This window comes from Otolemur garnettii, unplaced genomic scaffold, assembly GCF_000181295.1.
Source record: "Otolemur garnettii isolate 467f Iridium unplaced genomic scaffold, OtoGar3 scaffold00039, whole genome shotgun sequence".
Classification (NCBI taxonomy): domain Eukaryota; kingdom Metazoa; phylum Chordata; class Mammalia; order Primates; family Galagidae; genus Otolemur; species Otolemur garnettii.
In genome coordinates this window covers 14,998,979-15,018,590 of record NW_003852434.1, presented here as the reverse complement: position 1 = coordinate 15,018,590, position 19,612 = coordinate 14,998,979, and the positions used below count along the sequence as shown (strand labels likewise).

At 42.2% G+C, this 19,612-nt stretch overlaps 1 protein-coding gene across 1 annotated transcript in view; it reads right to left on the bottom strand.

Moving 5' to 3' along the window:
* The window catches only part of LOC100953671 (A disintegrin and metalloproteinase with thrombospondin motifs 3-like), a gene marked incomplete at its 3' end in the record, with an annotated part of 204,915 nt that overhangs the window by 175,127 nt on the left and 10,176 nt on the right, over positions 1-19,612 (bottom strand). The window contains exon 3 of the mRNA XM_012805323.2: positions 9,439-9,845. Coding sequence (XP_012660777.1) covers positions 9,439-9,845 — 407 coding nt within the window. The remainder of the gene's footprint in view (positions 1-9,438; positions 9,846-19,612) is intronic.

The window sequence follows — 19,612 nt, the reverse complement described above, 5'->3', positions numbered from 1 at the left end:
TTGTATATTATTGAATTTAAGCTGGTAAAAATTCAAATTATAATATTATAACTTAAGGATGTTAAATGAAATATCCATGCAACCACAAAGAAAATAGCTAACAGATATATACAAAAATAAATGAGTAATAAGTTTAAATATTTGGCTAAAAAATTTAACTAAACACAAATGAACAGTAATGCAGATAATGAGGGACATAAAAAGCTACAAGGCATATCAAAACAAATTTTCAAAATGACACAAGTAATTCTTCTCATATCAGTAATTGTTTTAAATGTAACTGGATCAAACTCTCTGTCTTCAATACATTTTGTGATGCTGTAACAGAATACCATAGACTGGGTAATTTACAAAGAAAATGGTTATTTGGCTCAAAATTCTGAAGGCTAGGAATCCAAGATTAGGCAGTTCCTCTGATGAGATGCCATGATGCCTCAAATCATGGCAGAAAATAGAAGGGAAAGTGGTACTGTGTGTGCAAAGAGACACACGGGAAAGGCTGGCCTTGGTTTATAACAACTCACTCTCACAGTACCTAACCCAACCTTGAGAGGACAAGAGCTCACTCCTCCCTGCAAAATCACATTAATATATTCTTGAAAGGGGTACCACATGATCCAAACAACTCCAGCTATACTGGACCTCCCAAAACTAGCATATTGGGAATCAAATTTCAATATGAGTTTCAGAAGGGACACACTCAAGGCACAACACTCTCTAATCATAAGAAAGAAGCTGACAGAATAGATTTTTTTTAAATGATTCAACTATACACTGTTTATAAGAGACTCATTTTAAATCCAAACACACACAAATAGGTTAAAAGCAAAAGGATGGAAAGGATAATGCATGCAAATAGTAACCAAAAGAAAACAGGGGTGGCTATACTACTGTCAAGCAAAATAGAATTTAAATTAAAAAAGATCACAAGAGACAAAGAAGGACATTACAAGTATATCAGTAAAAGGTTAAATACAGCAGGAAGATACAACAATTATTAACATTTATGCATCTAACAACAGACCACAAGAATACACAAAGCAATAATTGACAAAATTAAAGAGATAGACAATTCTACAGTAATAGTTGGGGATTTCAATAATCTACTCTCAACAAATGATTGAACAACCAGACATAAAAGAGAGGACCTAATGCAAAAAATCAATTAGACCTAAAAGATACACAAAAAACTCCCTGTTATCTGGAACTCAACTACATCATGTGACCACCACCAAAAAAATATCAAAAGTTTGAACTTGGTGTGCCATGTGGTCAGTAAGCTGATACTTTGTGAATCAATCCCACAGCTCCCCCCATGTGTTCTCTGCAATGGATTTAAGTGTTAACGTTAAAAAAATATGGTAGTGAAGTTAAAAAGTGCATTGACTGCCATTTAACTAAAATTGTACACGGCATTTACAAAACTGTTTGATAATACAGTAGGTGAAATTTGTCTTAATTTACTTTTAATTAGCATATTTCAATATTAATATCAAGTCAATGGTATGGTAAATTGTGGGATTCAGAATTAGGCCTGTTTTGAACAATAACTCTCAAGCAACCAAAAACTACCTTTATCTAGAATCTATGGATCCCCATAGGTGTCAGATAATGGAGAAATTACTATATACAAAACACTCTATCCAACATCAATAGAATACACATTCTTCTCAAGGGTACATGGGACATTTTCCAGGACAGACCATATGTCAGGCCACAAATTAAATCTCAAATTTCAAATACATTTGAAAGGATAAGTATCATACAAAGTATCTTTTCCAGCCACAAGAGGATAAAGTTAGCAATGAATAATAGAAGGAAAAAATAATTTTTAAATTTGTGAAAATTAAACCACACATTCTTAACGAATAAATCAAAGAAGAAATCATAAAGGAAACTAGTAAATCACACTTAAAGAAGAATGAAAATTAAAATAATATACAAAAACTTATAGGAAACAAAGAAAGCAACACTAGAAGAAATTTATAGCTATAAACACTTAACAATCTAAAAATTAAGTTTGCAAACTCATCCTAGAAAAAGTGCTATATACCTCATTGCTGAATATCACTATAGTCACCTTCAGAGTACTCCCCTTGGGAAGCTATGCACTGACACCAGCACCTAGTCCACCTTTCAAAACAATTTTGGAACTTTTTCGGGAATAATCTTCAAAGCGTTCCTTGCATTACTCCTGATGTCCTCAATGTCATCAAAATGTCTTCCTTTCAATATTTCCTTTATCTTTGGGTAAAGACAAAAGTCAGTGGGGGCCAGAGCAGGAGAGTAGGAAGGGTGTTCCAACACAGTTATTTATTTACTGGCTAAACACTCCCTCACATATAGTGCTGTGGGAGCTGGTGCACTGTCAGAATACAAGAGCCACACCTTTCTCATGTCAAGATTTTTCGGTTAAGATTTTCCTCAATCGATGTTTGTATGGTCTGCTATAATTCTGACAGCCGATAATTCTGACACATAATTTGATACATTTTTGCAATGTTGTCATCAGTTCTGTTTTCTAATGGCTGCTCTGACCACTCTTCACTTTCTGCTTTCTCTCCCCTCAGAAAAATGTTTAATCCACTTATACACTGCCGTTTTCCCCATACACTTGGAATAACATGTTCCTGATTTCACTTCTACCCTTGCCAAGAAATTTAGCAAATGTTTGTTCCTTGCTCTAATTCAAGCTCTGACATTCTCTGAATGGTGACACAAAAACAATAATGAACACCACACAGCAAGATGCCACCACATGTTGACACAAACACAGCTGTGAGATCCTGATCTACCAAGGTTGTGAAACCTTGCTGGGTTGTTTGTGCAGTGCTGCCATGTAGCACATGGTGGCAAGTTCATGAGCCTAATAGTTAGAGCCACATTTGGTCCTATACCCAGATAAATACTGACAGAACCTACTTTGGCTCCCCAGCATACCTGTTGTGTGTGTTTCGTAGTGCATCCACTTTACCCACTCTCTCCCCACTCTCAGAGCCATTGGATGTGGACCCCACACAGCTCCCTTCCTTCCCCAGAGGCCTGCAGTCCCTCAGCCACCAATTCCTGGACCACGCTTGACTACATTCCCACACGTCATGCCCTGTGTTTAGTTCTCTGGGGTAACAAATCTTGCTTCTTTCATAAAGCTTTCTAGCATCCAGGAAGAAATAATTTTTCATACTCTAAACTCTCACATTTCATCTCCTGCAGTCTTGATTTTAAAACATCCTGCCCTGTACTTCAGTCACTCTTCAGCACGTCTGTGCACATTATTTCTAGTACTCTTTTGAAGACAAAGGTTCTACCTGCCTCCCCCGCCTCAGTATGTGCCACAGCAGTCTGTGTAGCACCTTAGGTATGCCAGTGTTTCCAAATGCTTCGTTAACTTCCATCAGCAGTCACAAAATCAGATTGTTAAGTCAAATGAATGGCTGTGTGTTTGGAACCGGGAGCCTTGAGGCCGAGCTCAGTCTGGAAGAAGTCTGTGACCTCAAACCACGGCTACAAACAGAGGCTCACGCACGGGTTGATTCCATGCTTCACTTTTGTTCTTGTTTCAATTATAATTTAACCAGAAGAAAAAACTTAAAATGTTATTGGCAATGTTTTCAGAGCGCTTAAAGCATTTCTTAAGTATCTTCAAAAACTGGTATTAGTTTTAATGGTTTACACCCAGTTGAAAAGGACAGCATTATGTCCTGGGCCAAGAGTGGAAAGAAAAATTACTTCTTGTGCCCCCAATGCTGGCTTTTCATGTCTGTCTAAAAGCAAGTATTTTCCTCAACTGTCAATGTCAAAGCCAATATCAATGACAGTAAGGAAGGCATCATTTTCCTCAATTTTTAACCATCTTTAAATTTTATTTTGAAAAGTTACCATATCAAAGAAGAAATAATTGGAAAAAGTCATAATCAATTGGTAAAATCATGAACTTTGACCAGGTGGTACTTGTAAATAAATATGAATAATTTAGATTAACTACAAATAACAACTATAAAAGTCATTTTTAAAATTTGAAAACACTTGGGACTATTTCTTTTCATTTCCCACTTTATTCCCAGGTCACATCCTTGGATAGTATTTGTGTAAGATAAAGTAAGTCACACAAGAGAAATACAGACCAAAAAATGAAAAAGGCTTGACATATGTATGATGCTAGCCATAAGGAAATTAGATATGAGACGTGAAAATGATCCAAGACATAGCCGATCTACCCTCTTTATCCTGAATAAGGATAAATTTGCTACCTAGCCATTTGAAAAAGGAGGCGTGGTGGAGGGGCTGACATGTCCAATGGCTCGGGCCTGGCACACAAAACTAGGTTGATTCCATCAGGTCCCGTCAGCCACTGCTTGACGAAACCTCCCCAGAGGGAGCAAGAAGGCATAATACTGGTTCTTATAGATTAATTAAACTGGTGAATTCTCATTATTCTTCATCTTGAAAGTGGCTGATACCTGCATTTTTATCCTACCTCTGAGAGCTAAAGAGCATAGTGACCTTGAGCTGCTTCTAATCCTGCACTGCTGAAACAGTCTGGTATAGGTACACAGAGTTTCACCTGCTGTTTGCCAGATCTCCTAAAGTCCCTTAAATTAACATGTAGACCATGAAGGCTCAGATGTCACCTCTGTCCCACCAATAAAACATAGGACACCTTCCATGGATGTCTTCCATGGAGGAAGGAGTAGGAGGTGACAGGTCTTCTCATAAAAGCAAATATGTAAATGCCCATGTGTTAAAACCAGCCCTCAGAAACCTTCTTTTCTAAATTTACTGTGAAAAGCTACAAACTTGTACCTATTTTCAGGATCAATCATTTTTGTTTACCAGATCAAGCTGTATCACAGCTCATAATCACAGGTCAAATGTTCCCAATCACAGGCACGCTGCCTCATAATACTTTTTAAAATAGGCTTTTTGAAAAGTGTCTCTGTGGCTAGACTTACTAAAATGGACATAGCAGAAAGTATTTTTGAAGGGACCAAATCCCAAAGCACAGTCGTAAGGCCGGGACCCAGGGCTGTTTCTGTTACGGGTTGCAGATGCCCACAAAGACATCACTCATCCAGTCTTCCCCCAAATCTAACAAGAATAAAATGTCTCTGATATTAGCCAGATGCAACTTATGAGATATTTTTGAAGAGACCCCCTTGATCTTATCATAAAATCAGCCTGCTAGGAGATCAACTTAGGAGAGCTGCAAACCAGTTGGCGCTTTCATTTCTACCAGGCTTCTTCTGATGACAACCCAGGGAAATTGGCAAGGCAATATTCTTCTAGAAAGTCTAGAAAAATCTAGTTCCTTATTATGAAACACATGACATAAAGCCTACTGACCAAACAACCCTTTATTTTGGCAAGTCTGTAGACCACAAAATATGATTGTGAGCTGCCACTACTCACAGGGGAGATTTTATGGTGTTACTGAGCAGATGCCAGGACTCTGTGGAAGAAATCTATTTCCATCTGGGATTCTGGGCCAGAAGTGTCTTCCCACCGAGAAGTGTGTGAAATGCCTGCCACTGCCATGACGCCCAGAGGTGAAGCAGCACAGGGGGGACATGGGTCAATGCTCTCTAGCCAAAGACCCCCTGGAGCACACTTTCAGCTGACAACCTGGGCTTAGCACACATTGCAGGGGAAGAACGTACAGCAGGGAGGATCTCGAGCATCTCAGTAAGGGAGTGTGGAAAAGAACAACGACCATTAATTTGGTTGGGTAATTTTGAGGAGAATCTAAAGAAGTGGAACATTGTTCTAGACTGGATGCTGTCAGAAAGTGGGGACAATTCTATGATTATCACGATAATTCTTCCCTGTAAGTAGGGCAGACTAGAACAAGAGAGAAGCTGTAATTGGTAAAGAAGTGATAATCTTGACGAAGAACAGGAAAGGTCAATGTGGGGCAGACATAGGCATCGTTCTTGGTCACACTGGGTAAGAACCTCGGTCAGTCCCTTTGTGCAGAAGATCTTGTTGATTTCAGAAACCCAGAAACCGACTGAGTACTATCGTATTCAGATCACTTCCCAGACCACAGCTCTGCATCTGTCACTGAGGAATTTCCCTGTCCTGCTCAAGAAAACTTGTGTTAAAGTGCCTTTCCTGTGATCATTTTGTACCGTGACCCAGGACAGGGAGACTCTACCTGATGACTCCAGGCACATTTCTGACATCCAGAATGGACAAAACCAGCCAACTGGGACTGTTGTTTCTCAAACTGTCTGTAGCAAGGAGTAGGTAGTTTCTATCTTCCCTAACCAGCTTCAGACAGATATTTTTGTACATATAAAATAAATACAATTCAAATAAAATAAAATAAATACAATTCAATAAAAAATACAATACAATGAAATGTCATTACTAGAATAATAAAATGAACAAAAAAGACAACTGTTTAGTATAATATTATTAGTAGTATAATAATAATAATTATTATTATTAGGGCCAGTACACATATAGTAACTGTCAAATTGCTGCAGAAGTTTCTAAACACTTCATCTCACTATATTTATCTTGTCACAAACCTGAGTTTGTATAGGATGCTTTTTATGTTGCTTTTATTTTTAAGTTAAATTAAAAAACATTCTGTTAAATAATAAATTCATCTATCTGGTCTACTTCCCATTTCAAATTCACACCACACCTGACAAGGCACCAGAGGAGAACAAGAGGTAGGAAATTTGACTCCTGGAAGGCGTCTGACTATGAACCCTCCTACTCACTGCAGAGTAATTACCTGAGGCCAGCCCCTCCCTCTGTGTGACAGCCTCAGAGAACACCTGCATAAAATCAGATCACTGTAACCCCTTCTATACTGAATCCAAAATTAACCCAATTGGAAGGAATCTCCCATGCAGGCAGGGCTTCCCTGGTCTCTCCTCCATATCAAGAGACTTAACCATGTACTTACTGGGCAGAGAGTTTCCCATTGGTATGTTTGGGCCAGAAGTGGCTATATTTTCTACTAGGACCAGTTGGATTTGATTATAATCTCAGAGCCTCCAGAACAATGGTTTTATACCCCATCAGGATAATCCTCAGGTATCTGTATGATCTCAGTATCCCTGCTTGCCTCCCTATGGTCAAGAAGGCCAAGTTTAAGTGCCTAAATAGGTAGTTAAAAGGAAAAAATGGATTCAGGCATCACCTGTGCAGCCAAATTAGTTTACATTCTCATCAACCATATTTCCCAATTCATCTCTGCTAAGGGTTGATCCTGTCTTGTCCAATTTTAAAAATTCCTCTGCAACTCATTGAAACAACCACTGTGCTGGCCCTGAGATTTCTGATCTCCCCGTGACCCTGTTTTTGCTTCTGCCACCATCAGCTTTCCTCCTCCTGGCACAAAGCTGCTGTGAGCTGCAAACTCTGAGCAGACGCCCATCAGTGCACGTCCACACGCTCGGTACTACCTGAAGAGCCCCCTGTTCCTACATCAAACTGAGGCGCAGGCCACTTCTCTTTGCTTAGAGACTGTCCCATTCATAAAATCTTTCCAGAATATACTTCACACTAACCACAATTTAAGGTAAATAATTCATACACATATTCGAAATATATACAAAACATATGTATTTCATAAATGTAATCATATGTAAATATTTATATACATGTTACATATTTTTTTAATATTTGCCAGAGACTTTGGAGACTTGAATCCTATGGCACACTCATATTTGAGCTCCATGAGGATGTAACCAGATTATTTCTTGCACTATTTCACAGTACCTGGAATAGTGCTTGGCTCATAATCAGCTTCCTACAAATATTTTTAGATTAATTAATTAATGGATCAAAGAACAGAGCTAATGAGTAAGGTGCAAGTTTCACACACACGTATATTACACTGACATATACGTGGTGGCAACAGTTAACACCACATCTGAATGAGAAATTAAACAATACTGATAATTAATGTTATTCACACTTTATATCTAGTTGTTGCTGCCCCCAGAGTTCTGCATCTGTGGTTAGATAAGTCAACATGTACAGTTAGTAAAAACACTGATTATTAAGTCAGGTTTAAAAGTCACTGTAATACTCCATTAAAATGATGTCTTTGCCTTTTTCCTTCTCAAAAGGGATTTTAAAAGCCCAAATTTCAAATCTTAACTGAGCAGATAAATAACACTGAATTAATATTTATACTTAATACATTTTATTCAAAAGTGTTATCAAAAATGTATCTTTTATGTAATTTATTTCCTTTTCTAATATATCTCAGTATTGAATCAAAGCTCTCCCAGTCAATACTTAAATCTAAACTTTAGTTTTCTAGAAAGCAATTTTTTTTAATTCAATGGCTCACAGGCCAGTCAATCTTTCACACAGAATGAGAAGAATTTCAGGGACTCTGCACATCTTCAAACCGAATGTGGGCTGCAAAACATAAGCCAGTGGGGCTCAGGCTGGAGAGTCAGACCTGCCTCTGTGGCCTGTGCAGGTTTCTGGGCTGGTTTTCAAAGCCCTACAGAATGTCAGGAGTCAGTACAAGACTATAAAATACCTCTGGCAGCATGAATCACCAGCATTGGTAAGACGCACAGTGTCATAACTGCACCGGGCTGGGCATGCTCGTAAAGGGGACAGGAACAGAATGCTGGCGGCACGGCAGGAGGGCCAGCCAAAGGAGAAGGATCATAACCAGGAATGTGAAGGACGTTTTCGGAGGGGCAGTGACAAACCAAAGTAACAGCTTCAAACTCCCAAGAAACAGAAGCCTGATAACCACAGGGGGAAAAATGGTCGCTCTTTTTGAACAAAGTGTTAGACTCAACTGCGTGTGGAGGAGGCATGAGCATTACCCAACTTTCAGTTCACAACCAGAACTACTCAACAAATAAAAAGACTTCATATCTACAGAGTGTGTAAAGAAGGGTCAGTTACTGTTGCCCTCAACCATGACCTTGAAAGTCAACATATGGGTGTTTTATTTGGAAATAAGAATCCGAGCCACCGGCAGACAGAACCACAGCGCATGCTAATGAAGCCTTTTGCTCCTCGGGCAAATCCTGCCAGAGGACCTGCTAATTTCCCACTTTCACATGCTGTAAGGAAACCCAAAAGACGTTCTTTATGACGATATTCAAAGTTTCCACTTATTTTAGAGGAATCTATGTTTCTTTAGAAAGTTTTCGGAAAGCTGTGAAAGAAATAAGAAAATGAAATCCTCTAGTGTAACACAAGTAAAAACATAAACAAAACATGCTAAAATAGTCGTCTTTTGTTTCTTGGAAAAATGTCGTCTTCATGTCACAAATTAAGCCAAAGCACACAGCTTTGACAGTAAAATGATTTCTAATGCTTTTTCCTGAACTTAAAATATAACAATGAGGCTTCCTTTCCACATCTACCTTCCAAACCATGCTGAAACCACCCTGCGCTCTCAACACCTGTGAACACACACACGTGGACAGGAATGAGCCTTACCAGACCATCACAGTTGCTAATGGCAACAGAGGTTCCTGGAACGTCCATGATGTCACCAACATAAGCACAGTTGGTCTGCAAAGGCTCTCTTTTCCAGATTCTTTCTGAAGCTGTTCCTGGTTGACGGCCATCAGTGGGGTCAGTCGCTTTCCCAGGCTCTGGAGATGTTTCGTGCCATTCCACAACAGCCCCAGGAGCCACCAGCTGAGTGTTGGGCTTTAGACGCAGATGAAAACCCCTTCCAAACGCAGTGATGTTAAAGAACAACTGCTCAGCGTTGGAAGAAACATCCCTCGCTGACCTCTTTTTGTGATTTGCAGAAAGAATATGGGAGAGATAGTGTCCTTCCAGATCTGTGCTGACTGGAGTCACCAGCTCATACTCTTGCTGACTCTTTATTGGTAAATCTATAGGGGTGAAAAACACAATTGTAGAACTCGATGAGCTTCATGCAACAAGAACACACAGAGGACATAAGCAGCATGATGGGCCCTCACAAGGCCACGCCACAGAAACCTCAGTCTGCACAATGAGTGTATTCCTGCACCATCTCGGGTTCAATAAATCATTTTTAATGAAATTATTACATTGTGAATACTTATCTCTCATTCACACATTATATTTGAGAAAATAAACATAACAGGTTTCCATAAACTGTATCTGGCTTGCTTAAAATTACAACTTACCCTCAATTAATTCATTATGGGTATAACTGACATCAATTACAAACTTTTAAGAAAGTAGCTGTTATATAGAAAAAAATTTTTTCTGATTGTTTTAATTTTTTCCTGTAGAAATCCTAGAATTTAGACTAATTGCAGTGTATACCTTTTGTTTCGTCTACCTGAGCCAGTAATTTAAGTGCTGTGGCTTACATACATTTTTCCGTCATGGCAACCCTAAGAACCACACTTTACAGGTGAGGAAACTGAGACTGGGGGGTGGGGACAGGGCAATACATGTCCAAAGTTGAAAAACTGTGACATTCAGATGCAAATCCAAACCTTTTCCACAGCTCACACACTTGTTCTGCTATGCCATGCTCCATAAATCCCCATTGTCAGAAAAGGAGAAGAATTGGTAAAAAGAAAGGAACAATAATCTAGAAATGAATATTTAGGGGCTGGTTAGGAACGGACTCTCCCTCGGCACCTTAGTCCATACACAGGACAGACACCCAGCTGAGTCTAACGTGTGTGGAGCCCGCCTTACAGCAGGGTTGACCACTTACATGTTAAACAGAATCTCACAATTAGAACTTAGTTTCCCTGGCTTATCCAAATGCAAGCATTGTGTCTCTTAAAATGCAAAAACCCTTGTAAAAAATAACACATTAAATTAACGATTTGTCCTTAACAGAAATGATTTTTTTTTTTTCGTTGAGACAGAGTCTCACTATGTCACCCTGGGTAGAGTGCCATAGTGTCACAGCTCACAGCAATCTCAGACTCCTGGGCTTAAGCGATTCTCTTGCCTCAGCCACCCAATAGCTGGGACTACAGGCACCTGCCACAACACCCATCTATTTTTTGGTTGCAGTTGTCATTGTTGTTTAGCAGGCTTGGGCCAGGCTCGAACCCGCCAGCTTCGGTGTATGTGGTTGGCGCCATAGCCACTGTACCATAGGCACAGAGCCCTTAGTAGAAATGATTTTAACACACTGTTGACTGGCAATTTTATGCAAATGCTATCCCATGTCACCAGCTATTATCCCAGTGACATGATCAAGAAAGCTTTTACAAAATCCAACATTACCCCATTATAAAAATTGCAGTAGCTAAGGCAGGGCCAACATGAGTTAGCTTGCGATCAGTCAGCAATGACTGGGGGTGAAAACACAGGTAACTCATGACCCATCAACACTGTGTTAGGACCACAGGACATTAGAGAAGAAAATGATGAGGACAGCAAGGAAGAAGAGAAAGCACAGAAAGGGGACTCTGAGAACTAAGGGGACTCTGAGAGCAGGAACTAAATCCCCTCCTTTCATAACTCTAGCCTGGGACCAGTCCTGTCGTGTTACAGTGCCCTGAAAAAATTCTGAGTCACAGGTGCCGCACACCCAGAGAAACCGCAAGTTTTGTCATCCAATAAAGTCTTCAGAGCATGAGATCTATAAGTAAACCTATAACCTAGGCTCGTAAAATATCCTTGCAGAATCATTACATTTTCATTATTGTTCCTGCTTTTAAGCAACTTGCGAAGTACCACTGGCTTTGTTATCGTTATGCCACTTAAGTCATAATGACCAGTGTGAGGAAACAAAATATTCCTCTTTACTAAATGCACTCCTAAGCCGTCTCTGGTAAGTACTTCCCGGGCAGTGAAGGAGTGAGGACCATAACGTAAGGGACAAAGTGCGGACAGCAGGGCAGCGCAGTCCACGTCCAGCACCAGCGTAAGCACCAAGGCAGAGACCTGGTCTCCCTGACAACCACATCCATGGGGATACTTTCATAAATTCTGGTTTAGAGAAAAAAACTTGAAATTTAAGGAATGAACCTGAAGGTCGAGGGAGCAACGATGGAGGAGAAACTTTGCCCAGTAAGAGATGCATCAAGCCTTTGGATGTGGTCCAACAAAGGCTTTAAATTAACAATAACTATACACTCCTTGAAGACCAGAATGACCCATTCAACCACTATTGTTTAATACAAGACTGCACATGTCAGGGTCTGCTGTCCGTTGGATTTATTTATATGTGACCAGGGAGCCTCTGCTTTGTTGTCTATGCTGCTATGCAGACTGGCCTAAAACAACACACTACTCCAGGCCCACCAGAGTCTGGCTGCACCAGTAATCTCAGTTGTAATTCTTTTCTCTAACCATCAGTTTACTGTTTCAAAGGAAGGGAGAAGCAATGCTTAATTCCAATGCATGGATTCCCCATCTCCCCTGAAGGGAATTCACACAACCCAAGTCTAGACAATATACTGATGCCTGGATTAAGTGACTGGCGAACAGAACATCAGGAAGAACTCAGGAAGGCTCCTCCATACCCAAGAGATACCAGGGCCTTGTGCTTACAGTAAACCGTACAGCTTGGATTCTCTGGGACAGTTCCATTTTCCACTGTTAGATAATATGTTGATTTTAAAACTCAAAATAAAGATAGTATATTCCTATAAAGTTCTTATTCCTTTAAGGCTAAATAGTAAATCATTACTAAACTGTACACATATGAAACATTTCTGAAATTAAACCCTGAATGAATCATTTTCCAATTGAAAATCATTTTCCATGTCTAACACAACAATCACAGCAGGGAAAGCAGACCCAGAAGGCCTGACGCGCGGCAAGTAAGAAGCCTGCGCACGTTTGTGGTTCTGATCACTTGGTTCTGAAGCCCATGGTCCCGTGCTCCCATCCACGCCAGGACAGACAAAGCACCTGGCTGTCAGTCATAGTTTAAGTTCTATGAAGGAGAATGAGGACAAGAGTAATGTTATACCCACATGCAGCCCGTCAGCCAGACTGTCCTTTGGAGCAGCATCAATAATTTTGATAAAAAGATCTTAAAATCTGCATCTTTGGGAGAAAAGAGGGGTGGAGATAGACGCCCCAAGTGATAAACAGCATTTTAATCTCAGATCACAGTCACATAAGCAAACCGACGTTAACTGTTAACTGACAGCCCCCAGGAGGGCCCAAGTACGACGTATCACACTCCCATGAAGCAGGAACAAGGAACCACAGTGGCAGAAAGCAGAGGGTCAAGCCCACTTAGGGCCCTGAACAAGGTAATTATTTTCTCTTCAGTTCAGTTCAGTTGCTAACTGGAGGTTGGAAATAGTTCCAATTCCTTAGATTTGGTGAGAGGTTTAAATAGCATTCTGCAGAAGATTCAATAAATATTAGCTATTACTTAAATGTAAATTAGCTACTCACTAAAATAATGTCATGCTCCATTGTAAAGTCAGAAACTATAAATTGTCAGCTGAGGTGGCTGAGGAGCAGTAGTAGGCACACAAAGGCTTTGTGGGTCGTGAGTTCCCCAAGCAAACCCTGCTATTTGTCACCAATGATCCAAGCATGGCCCAGATGTGGACATCTGTTCAGAGCCCACTGGTGTATGTGCCTGCCTAGACTGTCCCATTCCCGGTGCTGTGGGTGAACGCTCACCTCACCTCCAGCAAAGCCTCCACTTGTGTACAACAGCCCTTCTTATGTTTCTCACGTTTCCCAGAACAATCTCAGCAGTTGTCCTCTCTCTGCCCCCTCATCATGTTTTTCCACACTACAAGATCATTCGCACCAGCAGATAAAGAGGCTGTCATGTTAAAGATAAAAACCTTCCTGGATGCCAGACCCGTCATACCCCTCTCCTTCCTTCTCAAAAGCAAAACACTTTCAGAGATGGATTCTGGGAGACACCTCCAGTCATGGGCCTCCTGGTCTGTGCCCCGGGAGGCACCTCCAGTCGTGGGCCTCCTGGTCTGTGCCCCGGGAGGCACCTCCAGTCGTGGGCCTCCTGGTCTGTGCCCCGGGAGGCACCTCCAGTCGTGGGCCTCCGGGTCTGTGCCCCGGGAGACACCTCCAGTAGTGGGCCTCCTGGTCTGTACTTTCTGAAACTCTTTCCACTCAGGTTCCTGTGGGGTTACCAGTGACCACATGTTGCTGAAGCCTGTAGTCAAGACTTGATCTTTTAACCTACCAGTTTACTTCTCCTTCTGCCTTAAAATACTTTGTTTATTTAGCTTCCTATGCACTATTCTCTTCCAGCCCTCCCCTGCCCTCCCTGGTCTCACCTTCTCATTCTCCCGTCCTCATGTCCCTTTATTTCTGTGGCCTGTAAGCACTAAAATCCCACCAGACCTGGTCCATGGACTCCTCTCTAGCCTGTGAGCTCCTCTTGTAATTCCACCTGCCTGCTGAGACTCCATGCTCATTGTCACCAGGCATCCCAACTCACCATTTCCACAAAAGTGAACTCCCATCTTCCTGCTCCCCAGTCTGCCCCTTTTCCATGTTAGTAAATAATAACTCTATTCTTCCAGTTACTCAGACCAAAAACCTAACTAAACCGTCCTGAACTCCCATGTGCCAAAACCCCAATCTTTTACCAAATTGTTAGTTCTGCCTTCAAAACACATCCAGGCTCTGACTGTTCCTTACCGTTCCCACCAGCACCTGCACCAGGTGGCACCAGCTCGGTCCTGAGTGCACGTCCTCACTGCTCCCCTGGCTCCTCCTCATCCTCAGAACAGGGTCATGACAATTTAGGTGTGGGATCAAGTCCCTCCCTCTCAACCATCCCACTCAAAGGAAGATGGCTCAGCCCTGCAGTCTGAGGCTCCTCACCTCTCAGGGTCCTGTACTTGCTGTTTCTTCTGCCCAGTCCCCCCTGCCCCACCCCGCTGCACGCCTCACTTCCTCAGTGCCTCGGGGTCTTTGCTCTCCAATGGGAGCCTTGAAGTGAGCTCTTTCCTGACCACCAGTCACCATGTGGTCACCCACTATCCCCTTTCTGTGTTTTACCTTTCCCACAAACTATGTCACCATCGGACACCCTACAAGCTGTCCCCGTATGTTTATCTGTGTAAGCTTCTCTGCTCAGACTGGCATGAGCTACATGAGGGCAGGGCTTTACTTACTCTCTTCACCACAGTTCCCACTAAAACTGAATCCTGAGTCACTCAGTAAACATCTGTGAATACAGAAATGAATGGGTAAGTGAAGAGCGCGGGCAAGCCTGGAGGGCATCGGAAACTGCCATGCATCTCCTTGTCCCTACATAGTGATTTACCACCAAGCCATCAACAAGGGCAGCTGACAAGCGGTCACGTGCCTCTAACACCACAATTTTGCTTGAAAAACTTACATCTCTCACTGTTTCTGACAACTTATAAATCAAACACTTTATAGTATCCAGGTCTTCCATTTTAAGCTACCAAGAGCAGAAACTGATCTAACCATTAAAACAGACCTCCTGGCAGGCAGATAGGAGCCCCTCGTCCCGGGGGTGGGGGGGCGGCAGCCGCAGGAAACTAGCCCCCACTCCCTTCCGATGCTCCTAGAATTAGAACTGCACAGATCAGAGTTTTTTTTAAAAGACCCTGAAAAATCATCTAATCTCTGCCTCTCTTACAATGCAGGCTTCAGAAGTAGATGAAAATACCTTTTCCTTATGTTGCCTTCGACCTGCGCCTGCTCTCTGTGAGAAGTTTGCCCTCAAGTGCCCCAAGCCTCTCTCCACCCTGCCCTGGTGAAGGACAGTGATGGTTGGGGTCTGGGAAGCCAGGAAGGTGGGGAGCTCAGCACTTCCCTCTTCATGCTCCTGAGAGCCTGATAAGGAGCCTGGGCTTTCCCACTTCAGCAGGGCAGCCCTGCCTGGCATGGTGGGGCCGGACGGCCCGGCGTGGGGTGCACTGTCCCTGCCAAGGTCTTGGCCCTGTCTTTCACCCCAGCCTGTTGTGTGAAAGATATTTTATTCTTACCTATGTCACTAGTTTTTCTATTCCTCAATTTGTTCAGAACCTAGGCAGGCCAGAGGGGTTCTAATTTTATTCAAGACCTCTTCAGACACCTGAACTGTAGCTAAGGGTTGTCACATTCCTGATGACAGCCTGATTATGATGCAAAAAATCCTGTTCTAGAGTTTAATGTAATGCCTTCTTCCTCCTTGTCCTGCACACCACACTCCTGTGTACGTGTGCATGTGTGTATGTGTGAGATACGTATATAAATCTGTACAAACTCAGGCAATTAATACACACAACCTACAAAAACGAATAAGGAGGCAAGGTTCCATGTCTCCATATACCTACAGACTTCTGGCTTCCTATTTTAATGTCAACCGTGTTAAACTTTCCTAAGGGTTTCCAAACTTCAATCGTTCTGAGGGTTTGGGCCCTTTATAGACTCTGTTTTGCCTGATACTCTGCACAAAATAAACTCTCAATAAACCCAGGTTGAAAGGAAGAAAAGAAAACCTCCCCTAAACCATAACCTGTCAGGTGAGTCCTCCGCTGAGAATAATGAATTTCACTCTCTTTCACGCTCAAAGCTCTGAACCGCACTGCGTTCACGCCTGGATACTTGCCATGGCCTCCTGCCCTCACAGTTCCTTTCGTGATGTGCTGCTTCTCCTGAGTCAGGTGAGAAAGCTATTTCACTTCAAGTCCGACTGATTTTTCCTTAGAAATTTCTCTTAAATGAATCCTTTTTCCTCTTATCATATTTAAGTCTTCATCATCTCACACTGAAAAGCTACAGATATCAAGTTCAAACTTCATCTAGAGCTCCTCCCTACCAAATATTATTTAATTATGCCAAAATACTGTCTAAGTTATTGTCAGGAAAATTATTTTAAAGACCAAGATTTAAAATACCTATTTTCACCACTTACTAAATCAGTGATTTTTCTCAGAGAAGATTATCTACATTTTCACTGTAAAAATGCAGTATCTGTAAAAATAGGGGTGATAATATATTTACTTCATAGGCTTGTCATAAAAGTGACCTAATCAGTCCACAGGGTTCACAGCTCTATCTGACACATGGCAGGTCTTCAGTAAATGCTAACAATTAATATTATTATATCATTCCCCCCAAATAGCTTCAATAGCTCGCCATAACTTCGGGATAAAAGAGAAGTTACAAAATCTATGTCTTTTTTTACATTAGATCTGAAAATTACTCAAAAGACCATCTGCTAATCAAATCCTCCTACTTCAAAAGTAAGAAACAGAAACTCAGAGATTAAGTAACCCAAATCAAAAGTTAAGCCTGGCATTGAAGGCCCCCCACACTCAGCCTCTAATTTCTTTCACCATCATCTCCCATTGAAACCCTCTGACATGCTGGAAAGAACCAGCTTGAGCATGTCTGCCTTTACAGCCCCACACTGGAGCCTCCCCAGAGAAAAGGGCCACTGCTTTCTCTCCATCTAGGCAAACCTAGGGACCCCCAAGGCCTATCTCAAGCTTCATCTTTCTCAAGAAACCTTCCTGGCAAGTTGTCCACAGAGTACAGACATGTTGGTCTAAACTTCCACAGCTCTGTCATTTGACACACTTGTGCACTGTCTGTTTAAAAATTTAATAAAAAATGTCTATGGGAGAAAAGCTACATGCCAATGTCTTGTACTTTCAAAGATTTTAGGCTCTTTGGGGCAGAAGTATACTATCCTCACTGTATTTAAATGGCCCCAGTGTACAGCACTCTTTGGGAAAAAGGGGGGGTAGGGGAGGGGAAGGGGGAAAGAGTGCAGTGTGCCCAACCACTCAGCCACCAGCTCCTTTCTGAGGAAGCCTGCTCTGTATAGGGGCTGGTCAGGCACTCAGCAGGGCCGCAGCCCCGGCTTTGCGATCATTGTAACTCGTTTTACACGGTTAACCACATACACCACGAGGGAGGACAGACAGCTTGGCTCCTTCTAACTGCATTGTAAAATAATACACAAATGTGTCCTAGAGAATGCCAGATGTCCCCAACACATTATGAAACACACTATAGGACAGTAAGAAAACGAAGTGTTCAGTAGTGCAGTGAACACGGTAAGGACCTTGAGGGACCGCAGTATAAGTCTCCCACAGGTCAGGGACATTTTTAAGTGATCCAGTTAATACCAAAGCTACCCCAGGCACGCTTGGGACTGATACAACATGGCTATGACTTCCCAGCAGGGAAGGAGCAGGGTGAGCCAGGGAGCACTGAGGGGCGGGCTCCGAAAGCACTCCTTGGAATTCTGGTTCCCGGCTGATAGGCTCTTTGCCATCTTGCCAGCAAATTATGAAACTTAAGGCTCAGATACGTTACCTATAAAATGTAGATAATGGGGATCCGATTAGGTAAGGTCCATAAAGGACCTGGCCCACCTAGTAACATTTCAGTGAGTGGAAAGTGAATGGCACTGTCATCACCACTGCCTCTAGCCGGAGCGGCTCAAGGGCAGGCTGCTCCCATCCTAGCACTCCTGGCCTCCCAGCCCAACGCTCCCACACCAGGCTGACATTTCTGAAATGGTTAGGAGGACCTTAAATTCCTCATGGGCAGAGGGCCTGACATCCAGCCGACTGTGAGCATGTACGCCCCACCGCCCAGCCTGCAGGATGGGGACTCTCCCGAGGGCCTCCGACAACCTGCTCCTCAGAGGCAGTTCACACAGGCAGCTTCCTCTGTCAGGGACAGCTTCCCAGTGTGTGGTAATCTGGCCTCAAGAATGAAATCAAATGAGCATTTTCAAGATCGACTGAAGAAGTAGCTCCAACATCATTTCCAAATCCTGAGGGTGAGAGAACGACTTTCCTCAGAAGCGATGGGGGCCAGCTGCTGCGGGGTGCGGCCGGGTGCAGGTGGCAGTGAGGAGGACGGCCAGGCCACGGCCCGCTCTGCGAATGCTCCTGGGGCAGGGGACACATCTTCTGTCCAGAGCAGTTAAGAATCAGTCGTGACACAGGCTGAATTCCGAGTCCCTCCGCACTGCATCCCTCCCAGGCTTCCTCGCCCCGGGCCGACACCCTCTTTGCTGAGTCTTTTACTTTAGCTGCAAATCTATTTTCATAGTCAAAGAATTTTTTATGAAGCTATTTGAAAGCAGTAAAGACAGTGTGTTTTCTAATTCATTGTCAAGAAAGAATAGTTGCGAACTTAAATTCTTCTCATTCTTTAATCTGGCTTTTCAATAAATATTTGCTGCAATTGCACAATGTTTACGTTGAACAGAACCATTCAGGAAAGAACAGCACATTCTTTAGTGTCCTAAAACATGAAATAGGTAAGAGAAGATATTTTAAGAAAAAGAAGAAGCATGCTTTGAAGACAACTATGCAAGTATTTTCTCTGCTACATCTTAAAATGACCAAATAATCAGTAATAGGATAGCAAGGAGAGATTTTTTTAAGTGAGTCCCAAATGCCAAAATTTTAAACTCTGATCTTAATTTTTAAAGAAGCACTTCTACTGAGCATATTTCGTGTTATTAGAATCTTTAAAGACTCAAGAGGTATGCTAGGCATTCTACAAATCAGTATTTCTCATGCCTATGACAATTTTTTGGTGGATAACACTTTTAAAGACTAAAATTGAATCTAGAATGTAAAGCCATGAAAAGTGGCATTTGTCTCTCAGGGAAAAGGCTGGGGAAAATAAGATAAATAAGAAATATGGGGCTTGGTGCCTGTGGCTCAAGCGGCTACTGCACCAGCCACATACACCTGAGCTGGTGGGTTCA